At 48.9% G+C, this 16,773-nt stretch overlaps 1 protein-coding gene across 1 annotated transcript; it reads right to left on the bottom strand.

Moving 5' to 3' along the window:
• Nucleotides 1-10,906: 10,906 nt before the first annotated feature.
• On the bottom strand, nt 10,907-16,115 carry PPP1R15B (protein phosphatase 1 regulatory subunit 15B). The gene is made up of 2 exons (XM_049832431.1): nt 14,338-16,115; nt 10,907-11,321 (listed from the first exon to the last, which is right to left on the bottom strand). Exons 1-2 carry the CDS (start codon nt 15,895-15,897, stop codon nt 11,109-11,111), a joined length of 1,773 nt encoding a protein of 590 aa, XP_049688388.1. The 5' UTR covers nt 15,898-16,115; the 3' UTR covers nt 10,907-11,108.
• Nucleotides 16,116-16,773: the final 658 nt, after the last annotated feature.

Genomic DNA, 16,773 nt, shown 5'->3' with positions numbered 1-16,773 from the left:
CTTAAAAGCCCCCCCGAGAACATCTCTCCAGCCAGAAACCCAGCGCCTAAGAGATGTGGCATCGCCTCATGCGTCACTCAGTGTCCCCCGACCCCCCCAGCTGCAAGACAGCTCCTGCTGGCTCAGCTTTTTGGAGCCTCCATTGAATTTCTAGAGGATTTCACTCCACACCTCCAGATTCTAATCAGTGCCCAGGCGGGGCAGAGAGCAAACGCTGAGACCCAGGAGCCGTCCCTTACCGGCGCAGGAGAAGTGCCCGCTCTGGATGGAGTAGCCTGTGCCGGGGTGCACCCAGCTCGTGGACTTTGTCTCATCGCTGTGAAAGACAAGGAGTGGGGCTATCAGCACCCATGGGGGCCCAGGGAGCCCCATCCCGTCGCCAGGGAAGGGTCTTAGCAATGCAGGTGACTTTTCCAGCCAAAGGAACAGAAGGACAAGATTTTGGGGAAAGGGGGGGGAACAGCATCCATCAGGCTGGGACAGCCGTGAGCTCCAAGGAGAGAGAACTGGGGGCAAAGGAGAGATGACTGTGTGCGATAGGAAAGCAGCCAGACACAGAGGCTTGCAGCAAGGGGTACCCCTTGTTCCCAGCCTGGACTAAGCCCCCGACCCCCTCCAGCCATGCACCCGGCTCCCCCCGCACCCCAGCTTAAACCCCATCCCCGTGGCAGCCCCCACTCCGTGCGAGCTGCCAGGCAGGATCGTACTTGATGAAGAAGACGCGACCGTCCCCGCAGACGCCGTAGGTCCACCTGCCCGGCAGGTCCAGCCAGTCGATGTCATCCCCCATGGGGGTGGCGGTGGGGGGGCTCGGGCCCAGAGCAGCCCCACACAGCAAGGTGGGACGGGACACGGCACCCAGCTCGGGAAGAGCCAAACAACTCCCGGTTCCCCCAGGAGCAAACCCTTGCTCAGCTCAGACCTTCCACCCAGACTCTGTTTGCTGCAAATAACCGAGGAGGGAGGGAAAAAAAAAAAAATCCCAACCAAACCCATCAACTTAACCCCCTCGGAGCCGGGCTGCCACCCTGCCTGCGAGCCGGGGTTCAGAGGGCATCCTCCCAGCATCACGGCACGGCTCTCCAAATGACTCTTCAGGGCTAGCCTGTCACAGCTTCCTCCGCTGCCTACTCAGTGTAATTACCGTCAATTAACTCGGGGTGAGTAATTATGGAGTTGTTACTTCCCTCTCCTGTTCATTTTAAACAATGTCAAATTCTTCTCCCCGTCTGATCTCGCAGCCAAGCCGAAGCAGTATGTAGGGCACCCTGATGATTATCTGCAGCGCTTTCGGAGCTGCCCAATGGGTATTTTCTCTCTGCTTGTTCTTAGCCGTCAATTAAATGTCTTTTAAGGGGAAAGGTGGGGTCTGGGAGGCACCTGGGCTGGGTGACTGTGAAAGAGGCAATTGCCCTTGTGTCTCAGCAGGGCCTTTGCAAAGCTTCTCATGGCACAAGGAGAAAGATGCTTGTTAAGGAGAGGCCTGAGAGGTGGAAAGGAAGGAGCTGGTCCCCAAAGCAGGGAGGAAGGGGCTTGCCCTGCTGAGCTGAAGCACAGTCCCCACATCAGAGCGGTTCCCTGCCAGGAATTGGGGAAACCAGTTCACCCGAAGCCTCAGGAAGGCTCTTCCTATAGTTCTTTGAACCACTGGGTAGGAAAAACACGTCTGGTTAGTCCCAGCGAGCCTGTTGGGAGAGCATCCAATGGGACCCACCGTAGCAGGGAGCGATGCCACGGTCCTGGGCATCATTCACCTAGGGAAGCTCCATTTCGTGGGAGAGATGCTCAGCTGCAAACTGTGGGGCCAAGCTCGTGTCCTACCTGTGCCGTGGATGTGACTTGAGGACTGCACAGCTGAGCATGTGCTCAGACCCCCACGCTTGCAGCCCTAGGGGGGGCTCAGAGCACAGCTTGCCAGGATTACGTTATGCCTCGGCTTTTTTGCAAGATTGGGCTTTTTGCCTGTGTTTGGGCCGAACAGGGATAGCGTTACGCCAAGCCTGCCTGCCTACCCCAGTTAGGTTACAGTTACACCGGGGAGTTGCCACCCTTATCACATTACTATCTGCGGAGCTAAACGTCAATCACCGCCCGATTAATGACCACGGGAACTCCTGGGGCTTTGATGCTGTGATGCACCTGGAGATTGGGGAGGTCACGGCATGACCCCGAGGGAGCCAGCTCTGCTTCCCTGCCTCTGCTCTGCCTCCGCAGCCACGCAGGGTCTGCAGGCAGGAGCCAAAGCACAGCGAAGAAATCCTGGAGCCTTAATGCTCGCGGCCAAACCTCGGGAGCACACGAGCAGCTCGGTGTGGTGGTGCTTCATCTCAGGGCAACTCAAAGACAGGCGGCGGTGGACAAAGCTGCCACATTAAACTGTTTGCATCGTGGTTTTTGGGGGGGAACCCCCATAGCCAGCCCTGGCAGAGAGATGGCTTGTGGCACGTGCTGGCTCAAGGCAGAAACAGTTTTATAAAGTCAAACACGGCAAGAGGTCTGGTCCTAAGCTGCCCTAATCCTATTTCAGCGCTGGGGGAGGCACGGTGGGGATAACCACATCGCTTCTGGAAACAATGGGTCCTCCCGGCCACACTGCCTCTGCAGCCGCTCGCAAATGGGCTTTTCTTTACTGGGAGCAGCCTCTAACCTGAGTCACAGCTCATATACGGCATTAGTCCTCAACACAAACATTTCGGGGACCTGGGTCTGTGAGTGGCTCCCAGCACCGCTCTGGAGCCTCCTCTGAGATCTCCCCATCACACAGCTTTCAGGACTGAGCTTTCAAAACTGGTGCCAATTTATTTATATAGACATGAAACAGAAACCTTGAGAGAACCTGGCACCCTGCAGTCCCAGGGTTAGGAGCTCACTGGGCATGGCCCTCACCTTCCAGCCCAGGGCAAAACCTCTCCAATTACTGCAGAGTTATTCTCACATGTACCTCAAGGGTATGCGGGATCAGGGTCCATGCCAGATAAGTTCATCTATCTGATCCTAAAAGATTTCCTTGTCTAGTAACCCCCAGGGAGGGATGCATTTCCCTGACCATGCATATTCTCAGGGTGCCCCTCGCTTGTCCATGGCAATTACAGGGGACCGACTCATCAGACACTAACACCAGAAAGGAGGAGGAGCTGGTGCAGCCCCTTGGGTACATAACGCTGAGATTGTTGGAGGGCTTTGTAGGACCTTCAGCCAAGAATCCCGAGCAGCTCCAGGGTCTCTCCTGCCAGGTAAATAAATCAGCTTTTATTGCTTTCCACAAGAGAATTTTTTTCCCTATTTCTTTATATCTTAATCCAATGGAAATTCAAAGGGGAAATACCAGCGGGGCTTTTTGTTTTCATTTGGTTTAAAATCCTTTTAAAAGCTCCTTGTTCACAACCATCCAGGTTGGGGAGGAAGGAGGCAGCAAGCAGGCACACACCGAGGTTTTCTTTGCAAAACCACCCATATTCAATGTTTCTACTGATGGTCCCAGGGAGGATCCCACAACACCGGGCACCACCACCTCTGCCCTGTGCACCGTGTCCTTCCTTTAGCAGGGACACGGAGGGATGGGGAAGCCACCGGTCTCCCACAGGAACACCTTGGGAGCAGAAGCCCACCAGTGGGGGAATGGATTTGCATCGGGACCAGGCACAGGGAGGAGATGGAGAAGAAAGCCCAGTAAATGTATTTGCTCTAGTAAGAGACAGCCCCGGTACATCGCCCATCTTATGGAGACGCCTGGCTGCTGGCAAGCCCAGAGGCACCAGGTCACCCTTGTGCATGAGATGCCGGTTTGGGCAGAAGGATTTCGCTCACCAACGTGCCAGGAGTAGCCACCGGCAGCCACCTTCTCCTATGCAGCACCGAGCCTTCGCTTGGAGCCACGGTGGGACCACGCGGAGAACAAAAGGCAAAGGGAGCGAAGCACGCCGAAAAGGGCTGCGCTGGGTGAGCGACGGGGTGACACAGCCACCGCTGTGGCTTAGTTGTGGTCAGAGAGGACGTCTCACCCCGGCTGCTGCCTGACACCCAGCCCATCGTGGGTGACCTGCCCTGCGGAGGAAAGCAAACAAAGGCTGAGGAAGTTTCCCGCGTGGAGCCCTCGTGGGTCAGATGTTCGGAATGTCACAAAACCGGGCGCTTCTGCGCAGAAAGGGATGGTTATTGCGCTTGCCCCACATTTGCCCGTCCCGCCCTGATGCTCGCACCAGAGCAAGGTGGCAAAGCACCTTCAGGCCACCGCGGAGGGATGGGTGGGAGGGAGCTCTGCAAGGGGACAGCCGGGGGACCCACTCGGCCACAAGTGTTTTGGGGTGGCGGTGGCCCCGGCAGCGTTGCGGGCTGCGAGTCCCGCGCTGCTGTACGGTTCTGGCACCATCTCCTGGACAAAAGCTTCCCCAGAAACAAGACCAGAAATGCAGCTGCAGAGCGAGTCGGCCAGGCGCTTCCACCGAGCCCAACCTCATGCACCCTGAGATGCGTGTTGTGCCCCCTCCTTGACCGTTAATACACACCAGTCTGCTCCCCGTAACTTCAAGCTATCTTCTCCTCCCTCCCCTTTAGTCCACACACTGCCCATCCGACTACTCAAAGGCCCCACCTGGGAGCCAGGCTGGGGACACAACGGCCACCACACCACTGTCCTTTGGGATACTGGGGCAGGCAGGAGCGCACTGGTCCCTCCTGGCTTTCCCAGCTCGAGCAGAGAGACCAGTCATCACCTCAAGTGAAAGAGAGTTGCTAAGCAAAAAAGCTAATTGCTTCATATTCTTTATGTCTGGTTGTAAACTGCTTGTAATTTGATAGATGGTGCCAGGGAACGCCACTGCCGGGAGCACTGGTGGGTGCTGCTCTGTGGATCCTACCGGGCTGGTACGCTGGAGCCCAGACACCCAGATCGCAAGCAGATGTTTAACAGCCTTTTATCACCGATCTGAGTAACACATTTACCACCAGGCAGGCAACCCACCGCTCCCACATCCACCCTGAGAACTCCAAACCCTTGTACAGCTTGTTACCATAGCTCCCAACAGCCGGCATGGGAGGAGGCATGGAAAGGTGCCAGCATAACATCCCTCCAGCTCTAGAAGGGAAATCTTTTTAACCTGCTCCTGCTTCCCCTTTGCTAGCAGCTTTGCTTAACCTCAGATCTGGCCTAAATTATCTCAGCAACCTGAAACAGCAAGCCTAAAACGAGAAGCACAGAGCACGAGAAGGAAAGGGGAAAAGGTGCTAAATCCAAATGTCCCTGCTGGGTCTTTGTTTCTTCTAAGCACAAAGTCCCTGTGAGAGACCTGGGACCGTATCCCAACCGCTCCCAGCCAAAGGCTGCTCTTTGCATGCAAAAGGGCTGCAGTCGGTAGCTATTTTCTGTTTCTGATGAGGTGCCTCCTCTCTCGGTGACAGGGAGGGAAGCCAGCCAGCGTTTCCCACAGGGCAACGAGCAGCTCACGCCAGGCTGTCACGCAGCAGTGGGGTAGGAACAGCTGCTCCAGAGCGATGTCAAACATGCTGCTGCCATTACACAAACCTCCACAGACCCACCGAGCATCAAAGCCCTATTTTCCAAGCAGACCTTTCTTTGCTTTGCTCCGTACGTATCAGTTATTCTTTGTGGCAGCTATCTTCCCTAAAGATAGGCATTTAGATTTAGCTTAAGATAGTACCGTCCAGGGCTGTCCAGACTATGTCTGCGCCAAAGATAGCAGGAATTTATCTTCAACAGCTTCGTTTTACAGCTGGTAGGCTACTGCAAACCGGGTTTGTCCCTTGAACCAGTGAATTGTGCTGAGAAAGACCTCCTTTCCCACAGCCGCTCAAAGCTTCAAGTCCAGCCTGCCAGCGTGGGATACCCCAAACGGTACATTTCTACAGGCAGGGGGTTTTGTTGGATTTTTTTTTTTTTTTTTCCTGTGAGAAGCAACACACCTAGTGATTACAAGAGGAAGAATGGAGAAGACAGTTCACGTATCTAGCAAAATGCCACATGCCATCCTGAAAAGAACAGACAGGCAAGGAAAGCAATGAATATCCGATGTGCTCCTACAGCTGGGGCCGCTACAAAGCAGCCAGTGTTTTTATTGCTAACAGTCTTATCGTGAGCATTAGCAAGAGGGGCAGATGGGTGCCTACTAATGGGCTCTAATACTTTATACACTCAAGACTAATGGACAGCTTTTACAAGACTTCATTTCCCCACCCCCACCACACACACTGAAATAAACCTTGGATTATATCCGAGTTACAGTCCATCGGGTCAAGGCCGTGCAGCTGGAAAGCAGCGGACTCTCCCTAGAATTGCAATCATGATTCACAGTGTCATTGCCTTCTCCTGCCTGCCAGTTTCAGAAGAAACTTGCTTTTGTGGGACTAAACCAGCTCTGCAGCACTATTAATTTGCAAATGGCATTTTAGTGGACGCAGTCAGTAGTGAGCAGAAAAATAGCAGCTTATTTACTCCCCATGTGCTTTGCTGACAAACAGGTCCTGCGGAGAAGATACAGCTACCAGAGCAGGAACAATTCTACTCTAACACAGATAAAAACTGTCAACTAAACTCCAACTGCAGACCTCAGTGCCAACAGAATAAAGAAATCCCAGCAGGATTTCTACATTCCAGATGGCATCTGGATGGACTGCCAGACACACAGCAGCTTTCATTTAGCACACTAACTATATTTCTTTAAGCTACCTCACTTGAATAAAGAGAAATTGCAATGTTCATTTTTAAGGCAGATTTTAGAGCCAGCAGCAGAACAGGTGATTATGACTTTTAAAGCATTTTTGGTTTTGTTTTTTTTTTAAAACACCATAATTACATTCACTATGTTCAGCTTTGTTCACTCTTTTCAAGAGAGTATTGCAGGAAGTTCAAACAATGTTTTTCCTTGTCTAGTCCAGCAGTTTTCTACCCATGATACTCTTACAGAAACAAATACTGCACAGTGGTGGTTTAGAGACATTCAGACAAGATGCAAGCACAGAGTGAAACATGGCTTGTGCTGCAAGACAGGAGCAATAGTCATAGTACCATCCCCGTAGTGAGCTCTCAGCAGCGCTTTTCTTTAAGGCATAAACTAAACAATGAATAACTTTGAAAGCTCTTCCCCCAAGACGTCGCTCTAGAAGAGGTGTGACCAACCCGCGGCCCTTGAACTCATTCCAGAGATTCCTACACCATGACAATGTCCCACGTGGAGCAGAGTCACCAGCATCACTGCTCCAGAAAGTTCGTCAGCAGGGTTTTGGTTGAGGCCAAAATCCTCACGCTCATCCAGGACAGCCTCATTCCCCAGTAAGCCCCTGGGAACCCCTGGAAGAGCTGACCGGTGCCTGCAAACTACTCCAGGCACCTTCACCCCTCAACTTGTGAGATCTAAAGGCCACATCTTGTCACTGCCCTGCTCTGCACCCGCAGCAGCGCTGCATTTCCAGCCTCCTCCTTCCCATCCAGCCAAGAGCAGCCATCCCGACCAGCCCCAGCCAAGGGGCACAACGCCCTGGAGAACACCCAGCTCTGGCGAAGCGTTCTAGCTTCACGCTCATGAGAGACTGTGCCAAAATTATGGTATTTGCTAGCCTAAAAAACACACCATGGTAGACGCAGCTTTACACAACAAAAGAAATCCTCCATTAAAAATAATTATGCTGCATAATGCTGTGCAGGATTATGTGTCACTGGGCATTGACACCTCTCCCATATTCTGAGCTCCTTACCAAACATTTTACTTCACTAAAACATAAACAAGGGAACAAATCATTCACTGCATTATAAGCCAACACTATGTGGCAAAACACAGGGAAGCATTCTGGCTCTCGTTCATTGAAGATCAATCAGATGTTTGGCACCTTCAAGTTGCTTCCACTCACAAGGTGACACCTCAAATTTGTTTCAATGCAAAGCCTGAAAATACTTCAAAAAAACCCCTGAAATACCTTCAAAACCATGCAGTATTCATATTTAAAGTTATGCTAACCAGTGAGCAAACTAAACCCGAATCTCAATACTCTGCTTCAATTAGGGCAACAAAACATTAACATCCCTGCTTACACCGAGCCAACACCTAATTTGAATATAACTAATTGCACTTGCACACTTTGTATTTTAGTTTAAAGCTTCATCAGTACAAGGAGCCCTTATGATCATGCATTTACCAGTTCAGAAGGAAATTCACAGGGGAGAATGCCTGCTTCTGAATTACCATAACCTCCTCTGAAACAAGGGTGATAAAAAAAATATTTAATGTTCTCATAAAGCTAAACATGCATGTATGAACTGTGCTTTTGCATTTGCTTGCTGACATCTCCCGTAAATTCTTTCCAAGAAAAACAATTTGGCATTATCTTGCAAATATCTTTATTACAATTTACAGATTAGTTCTGAATAGCTTTATTATGTACAGAAATATAACTTTAGATATAAAAACCCAACAAACTTGACACAAATCAATTAAAATCTGTATAAAGCCGATGTTGAAGGTCTTCTAACTTTCTCTAAATTATATAAAAATAAAATCTGATAATTACAGTTTTGATTTAAAGTTCAACAAGTGTTATTTTTACTGTCTCACTCAAAGCACTTACACATGTACACATCCTGTATGACCATTTTAAGATGTTATAGGGAAAATGGTGACAAGCAAGCTGAGCTTGCTTTTAAAATGATGTTTATAGTGATGCATTTAGTGTTAATCTCCTACCACCTTACATCGGATACTTTGAAAACATGAGGCTTGACAGGGGAAAAAGCTTACCCAAGCAGGTATGTTTCAGTGAGAATCAGCAGTGTTAGAACAGAGTGCTTGATACACTGCAGGTTGGAAAAAACCAATTTCTCAAATGTTAGAAGCACTTTGGAAGTAACAGTTTTTAATCTAGTTTACATCCAATTTGTCAATTCTGTTCGTTTCCAGCTGTAGTCTTTTCCAAGCCTCTGCAAACAGTGGATCAGTATTTGCAGGTGTTAATTCACACCGCTCTAAAGCTTCTTACAAGCACCAGTAAACCAAGTGAGTTGTCCAGAGTAACTGAAGCACCAACAAGTTCTCCAAGATCGAAGAAACTAGGAGAGTAATGGAAAAATGACTACAGTGTACTTTACCATAAGCAATGAACAGCATTTTTACTTATTAGTCACACTTGGACCATAAGTCAACAAATTTTCTATTGTAATTCTACGTTTATCACCCTGCGTGCTTTTTCCTAAACAAAAAAGCAGAACACCTGTTATCAAACATGATACAGGAAAATGAACTCCTAAAAATTATTTCACAGGATTTAAAGGCATGATTAGAATTATGATCTTACAATTAACATTATCTTTTGTAGGAAAGGAAAATCCCCCTTTTTTGTGCCAGGGGGATGAAAAATAACATTGCTGCATTGCTTTCAAGTAGCCAGTCTGTAAGGCTGCTTGAGTTTCAGCCGTATTTTAAGTTTACATGACAACTCTACTGTAGTTCACAGTTAACTCTCTGAATTTCATAATTGTAACAATTCTAACTTGTAGCAGAGAAAGGTAATTTTTAAATTCAAAGAACATACTTCATGCAGTAAGAATAAAGTATAAACCCAGTAACTCTGAAATTTGAGACAGAATTGAGATGGCACAATCAAACAGAAAATTCCGTAAAGCTCTGTGAAGCTCTTTTCTCCATTATCTGTAATTTTATTTCAAAGTAAAAACTGAAATCATTAACAAGATGACAATTCTGAAGTGTTTTTAGGTTTCTCCCTTACAAAAGGGAAACAATTCTAGTCAGCTGACTGACCAAAGTAGCAAATCATTTATTCACGCAACTTCATGCAAACAGATAAGAATTCTTTGATGTTTGGTATTTATTCCATCGCTTGACTTCATACCTGCTTGGATAACAGCCACACAACATCCTTCAGGTCCAAACACATATCCAAATGGTGCTGCCTTTTTTTTTTTTTTTGACTGAAACAACAATTAAACATTTTAAGTTAGGAACATAAATAAGGAGTGTTTTCCTTCTACCAAGGACCTCAACATTCAGACCCCAAACATGAAATGTTATTTTGGTACCAGATGAACAAAAGTGCAGACGCGTAGAGGTATTAATACTGGCTTTTGGTAAAGAACACAGCAATTTGTAGCCTTAGACTTCCATAAGTCAAAGATAATTCTCCTTACAAGTACCAGAACAAGCATATTGGATACAAGAAATATGAAGAATCCTGCACTTCAATCCATCTTCAGAAAGCAGAATCAATTACAGCAAAGTTACTCTAAGATTAACTAAAGAACTAGGGGTTAGTTCCCTTTGCGTGGCTACCTAAATTCAAACTATCAGCCATAGCCTTGATACATACCTTGAAGCTTTTATTATTGATCGGGATGAGGCCTTTCATCACCCTGAAAGCAAAGGTTTGGTGCGCAAGCAGCCAATACCCTTTGGAACAGTACTGGGTAAAGGTATTATTTAAATAAAGATAAACCAAAGGGCTTGTAGTGCACCAGAGTTCCCCTGAATCCCCCAGTGTGCTAGACTGAAATATTGAGACATCAAAGCGCTACATAAACACTCAAACGTTAGATTACATGCAAAACTGCGATCTTAAAAGGAAGGAATAAACTATCTGCTTTGCACAGTAAAGTTAACGTTATTAGCTAAACAAAATTGAGACTTTTGTACATGTTAGAGAAAATGGAGAACCACAAGAAAGTAGCAAGTACCTCTAGAAACTTTAAATCAAAACTGCAATAACTAGGTTCTGAGCCCCATAAATATTTCCTTCAAAATAGGTTTTGCTTTTTCAAAGTGCAAAAATCCAACTTAATAGTCACCACTTCTCCACATACGGCAGACAAGGCATTTTTGGAATGGATTTAACCTAAAGCAGTCTGTTTCTCAAGTGTTACTTAAAAGGAATGCAATTATACCATCCTTACCCTTGATGATACTCAAAAGATTTCGTCTGGATATCAAAATGGGACACACAGGTATATTTGTTGGCTGAATACCAAACTGGGAAAAAAAGTGTTAAATCCCACTTCTCTCCCCATTTCAAAATAGCACATGCAGCTGCCACTTCTTGTTTTGAAGATGTTCATGAGTGCTTAGGGTCACACAACTACCATATCTTTTAAGGTGCTAGAAAGGATCAACCCTCTTGTAGTAGGTTTCTTGGAGTCTATTAAATACTCTTTGTCTATGCTCTGTTGTGAAGCAGTATCCTATGGCTTCTTCTGTTTCTTGGATACGTTTCTGGAACCTGCAACCATCTCGTGCAAGCTCTTCCCAGGGTCCTTTACGATCCTCCTCACTGCTTATGTAATACTCAGTAACTTTTTCAAGGAAGGTCACCTGGAAAAGACAAGTCATTTAGTAAAGCACTAGCCAAACACTCATGCAAAAGGAGCTTAATATTTATTTGCACATATGATTTTTAGTTTTAACAGAAGTTACTAAACATCTAAAATAGCAAAAATCCTCAGATATGCTACCAGGTCATGCTAGGTCTCTGCACTACCCGGGCCAGAGTATATTTCACCTCTCGGCTTTAAAAGCGACCAGTTGCTGACTTCCCCCTCTACCAAAAGTAGCACTCAAACTACTACAGTTTCTAAACTGCAGCCCAAGAGGCCTCTTTAGGCTGACGGCAGATCAAACAACGTTCCCTGTGAAATAACACCCTCCCCAACATCAGTACTGGGTTATAACCTTACACAGATACAGTTCAAGCATGTTACTCAGTAGGACATGCCAGGACACTCACTTAAGGCTAGAAATATGCTACTGGCCAACAACTCCGATTACTGAAGCTTACATAATAAAAAAAAAAAAAGAATCATTGTTCTGTAGAGTAAGCAATCATGTGAGTCAGCTTGTACTTCAGGAAAAGGAACTATGCTACATGTAAGGAAGCAACAGTCATTGCTACGTGACTGGAACAAACCCATCTATTTAGAGCTGCTATCAAATTCCAGTGACCTAAGCTCACGCAAGGAAATTAAGTCAAAGTCATGGCACTTTAAAATACGTATGAAAACTTTCACTCTTGGCTATTTTTAAGAACTATTAAGCTATTTTAAGAAAACAAAGTAACTTAAGAGGCTCAGGATCTAAACTTCACAGTATTTATACTATTAGTATACTAAGGATTTAAGTCTTTCTGTTATCAAGCAATAAGCAAAAGCCAGACTATTTCAGTTTCCTACTTGTACTGCTCTTCATTTAGCTATACAAAAGGCACAAACCTGAAGGACAAACTAGCTACCTGTCAGCATCCATCAACTCTCAGACTAGGACCAATTCTTGAAGACAAGCCAAACACTGTCATTACAGACAACTCCACTGAATTTGCTGCAGGACAGCTACTTCTGAAGGTCAGGAGAAAACATGGGGAGGTACAAAACCCCAAACAACCTTGCTGCACCATTCCTACATGTTATTAACACAACCCTGGTTTCACACCCAGTTCATGCTAACACAATGAGGAGTGTAGAGCAAAATTGCTTTTTGTGGTAGAGCCATCTTCCAACCTTCACAGAAAATATGAAGATAACAGTTACAGAAGAGGTGACCTACAGGAATAATCAGCAGTTGAGGATACAGAGCCACAAGAGACCATGTGAAAGCAACCTCCAGAATTCATCAAATGTAAACTAGATTAAAAACTGTTACTTCCAAATAGTGCAGCTATCCCAAATTACTGCTGAGCTCTCTGTGAAAGCAGAGTCCTTGCATAGTGTCAATGCATTCATTGCTAACTCGTAAGTGAAACAAAACGCTCCCAGGTTTGATTGCAGGATGCCAGATAGAAAATAGCCTTGAGCAGGACGAATGACTTGGAGGATTTCCTGGGAACACCTTGGTCACTGCTTGGCAACCTCTGCTCTGTTTTGCAGACAGACCTAATTAAGCATCTGCTTTCAAGCACATGGAGCTGTTACATCAGCTTATCCCTTTGTGAGTTGCTACCTTACATTCTTTTTACATCAGTCTAAGACACCCTTGGGCCCAATTACTGGATTTTGTAACATCATGTGAAACACTGCATCTAGATCATCGTTCTTTCACCATGTCAATAGATTACAGAGTCTAACAACAAATTAGTCAAAAAATAACTGCTGTTAAGTCTACATCCCTGGCACAGTATTTAGGTCAGAACAGTAGGAACTTACACCAGGGCTCATCAGTGCTACCTCGCAGCACTTCAGACAGATGCTGTCAGTTACAAAGGACCTCTTGCAGGAGCTGTTTAACTTTTGATTGTTTTCCATTTAGATTAAAATACAATAGTTTGTCCTGTGTGAACCATTAAGTCTGTAAACACCATTCGCCCTAGCAAAACCAGGTATGAAGTTACCTCCAAGCCAGGCTCCCAATTAAAGGAGAAAACAAATCTCTCCACCTTAAGAACACTAAAGCAAACATTATAGAAGTTTTCTATTTTGACAACTTGTTACACTAGTGTGTTACCCTGGGACTTGGTATCACAAGCTATTACTCATACAAATGTTTGAAGTATCAGGCAAGACTCAGACATTATGCCTGAAAAGCCATCTTGTGCATCTGTAGCATCACAAAACTTGAGAGGATGAATTTGTTTGCTACTATTTACCTGAATCCTAGCACACGTATTAAAAGTTTTTTAATGCACAAACTCCTCATAAACACATTACATTTCCAGTTTGTGCTCAGACGCCCAATTCCAGATTACATCTTTTTTAAAAACAACTGCTGAATTATAATAGTCTCTTAAATGGAAATGGGAGTATTACTATACTTTGAAATGAAACTTCAGTGGCTTACTGTAGCATGTGTTAACCTGCAACAGAATTCTTCCTACTCCAAAAGACATTTGTAACTCAAGCAGACCTGTCACAAGTCCTAAAATGTTTACAATCCATTAAGTCTCAATTACGCTAGGCATACGCAAAAGTCCTAAAATACTTCATCAACATTATTCGTAACAGAAACAGGTACTTTCCAAACGAAAAACTTACACCGCAGTTCCCATCTGTTTCTCCAACGATGAAAACTACATTATGACACAAATACGGAATGAAAACTACATCTTAGAAGGAAAATTTAACTTCAGGTCTAGAAAAGAAATCTAAAAAAAATTATCTGCCTTGTGTCACTGAATTACAAAATCTACCATCACGTGTAAAGGATGAGGCACACTCATTCCAGTCAAATATTTAGACCATAAGCTCATGGAGGCATGATCTGCCTACCGCTGTGGCTGGAATCCTGGCACAAGTGACCTCACCCACTCACACACTGCTTCGTGCAATGTGGGTTTGTTGTTTGGTTTTTTGTTGTGTTTTTTTTTAGCACCCCCAAAACACAGAAACGTAAACAAAGGATATACCTTTTTCCGCTTGGTACTTCTACATTCCTCACCAGAAAGAATGCCATGCTGCACAAAGCCAGTGACCCCACAGTTATGTTTTTCCAACTGCACCCGACAGACAGTTAAGTGACTACGCTCAGAAGTGCCCAAACTCGGCCCCTCTGCTCCTTTTAAACCAGGCGTCCCTTTTTTCTCTGCTGTTTGAAAGGCTGCCTTGAAATTTAAAGGATTATATGGATCATCTGAGGTACAGAATGAGTTCCAAAGTTTCAAGTTTTCTGCCTCATCCACACTGCTACAGTCCCACTCGTCTTCCTCTTCAGAACTAGGATGAGGAGAGCCTGAGGAGTCCTCTGCCCACGATGAATCTTCCTCTTCCTCCTCCTCCACATCCGACATATCCTTTCCCGGATTGCTGGAAGATGTCTGGATGGTGGCTGTGAAGTTCTGAGGGTTGTATGGATCCAAACTGTAGAAGGAATTCCAGAGATTAAGCCTTTCCCCGTCCTGGCTACCGGTGTCTGAATCCGAGGGGAGCCCTTCGCTATCAAACCCATCGTCATCATCATCCCAGTCATCCTCATCATCCGCACTCTCCTCCCCACTGGAAACTCCCCCTATGATATAGTCTATTAGTTTATTTGCACAGGCAGGTCTGGCTGAAACGGGAAGGTTTTGCTCTATTTCGGAGTCCTCATCGTCCTCTTCAGTCGAGGCTTCCCCGTCAAGTGCCCCCTTCTCAGCTGAACCCCTTATCCCCTCCTGCTCCAAGGGACCACCTCCAGGTTGTCTCTCCAAGCCGTTCGGCTCCTCAGACCGCTTCAAGTCCCCGGCATCGCACTGCTGCTCCCGCCGTCCCCCGACCTCTTCTTGACAAACGCTCTTATGCTGCTGCTGCTCCTCCTCCAGGCTGTGATAGCCGTGGTCCGGGTCTGGCACGGCCAGGCCACCGCTCGCCAAATGCCACCGCTGGAGAAAAGCCAAGCGCTTGCTACGGAGGAACTCGGCCTCCGGCAAGCCGCCCGGGGCAGGGCAGCCTCGCCAGGCCTCCGCGGGGACCTCGGCTCGCAGGGGCTGGGGCAGATGGCTCTTCCCGGAGCACCAAGCCTGGCCCTGCTCCGGGGCCAGCACGTACAAGTCCACACGCGGTACGGGGAAGGACACCAGGCTGCTCCGCACCAGCCCGGTTCCCCAGAGGCCCGGCGTGGGTTCCATACCACCCTCTCGCCCCTTCTCCAGCGGCTCCTCCGGCCACGGCAGCCTCTCTTCGGCCCAGTCCAGCGAAGGGGCCGGCTCCGAAAGCAACAGCAGCGGCTGGGGGCCCTTGGCGGGCGCCTGCCCGGCGGCGGGGCAGAGGGCACTGCTCAGCGCAGGGCCGGGCAGCAGCCGATGCAGCAAAGCGGGCAGCGGGGAGAGGAGCTGCGACATCAGCCGCAGCCAGGAGAAGGGCGGGCTCGCCTGGGGCGAGGCGCCTGCGGGGGCCGCGCTGGGCCCGGCCAGCTTAGGCCAGGCCGCGGCGAAGCCCAGCCGGGCTCGCCCCAGGCCGGGGCCGGCGCGTTCCCGTCCGCTCGGCTCCATGAGCGGCGGCGGGCAGAGGAGGCTCTTCAGCGTTCCCAGCGGTGCGGTCGGACCTGCGGAGCGGCGCTCCGTCGAGGGGCTGCGGGGAGGCAGGCGCGGCAGGCGGCGGGCGACTTCCCTCGGGTACTCGACTCCATCCTGCTGCGGGCGGCGGCACAAAATGGCGGCGCGGGGGCGAGCGCAGCGCCTCAACCCTCCCGCCTCCTCAGCGAGCCCGGAGGGGCGGGGCGCACCAAAGGCGCAAGCGCCCGCCCGCCTCCTGACCGTTACAGCACGACGCCGCCGCTCATTGGATACCGGCGCGGCGGTGCGATGTCCCCGCCCCCCGGGGGGCCGTCCCAAGGGCGGAGGCCCCGCCCCTCCCTCCGCGTGGGGATTGCATCAGCCGGAGGGCGGCGGGCGCCGCGCGGCCGCGCCTCCTCTGGCCGATTCGACTGGAGGGACCCGACGGGGGGGACACGACGTGGGGGGGGGGGACCCGGCCCCGGCCCCGGCCTCGGGCAAGGCCGCCATCAGCCGGGACAAGGCGGCCAGGGGCAGCTGCCCGTTGCCCCGGAGCCCACCAGCCAGCTGCTTTTTGGGGCCGCGGGGCTGCTCCAGCCGGCTGCCCGCCCCCCGCCCCCCAACCTCCCCCCCCCCCCCGTTAATCAGCCATGTGTGGGCACGCTCTGTCGGTCCATGGAGGGGAACGATGGCTGAGGGGGGATCGATGGGGAGGCGAGCTGGAGGAGGCCGGGGTCCCTGCGTGTGCCGACGGGACGGTGCCTGGGGACCGAGGGAGCCGTGTCCTCGTCCCCCCAGGTCTCGGCTCCCTGGGCTCTGCAGCAGGAAGGGGTGTGGGCAGAGGTGCAGGCAGAGGTGTAGGCAGAGGTGCAG

This window comes from Accipiter gentilis, chromosome 29 (genome assembly GCF_929443795.1).
Source record: "Accipiter gentilis chromosome 29, bAccGen1.1, whole genome shotgun sequence".
NCBI lineage: Eukaryota > Metazoa > Chordata > Aves > Accipitriformes > Accipitridae > Astur > Astur gentilis.
Note: the sequence above shows the minus strand (reverse complement) of the source record. Positions and strands in the feature narration are given on the sequence as shown.

Bases quoted from the DNA above. Each gene is read 5' to 3' on its own strand.
- PPP1R15B (XM_049832431.1), bottom strand. From the start codon at position 15,897: ATGGAGCCGAGCGGACGGGAACGCGCCGGCCCCGGCCTGGGGCGAGCC. The intron at 11,322-14,337 runs GTATATCCTTTG...TGTCTTTTCCAG, and splicing joins GAAGTACCAAGCGGAAAAAG to GTGACCTTCCTTGAAAAAGT.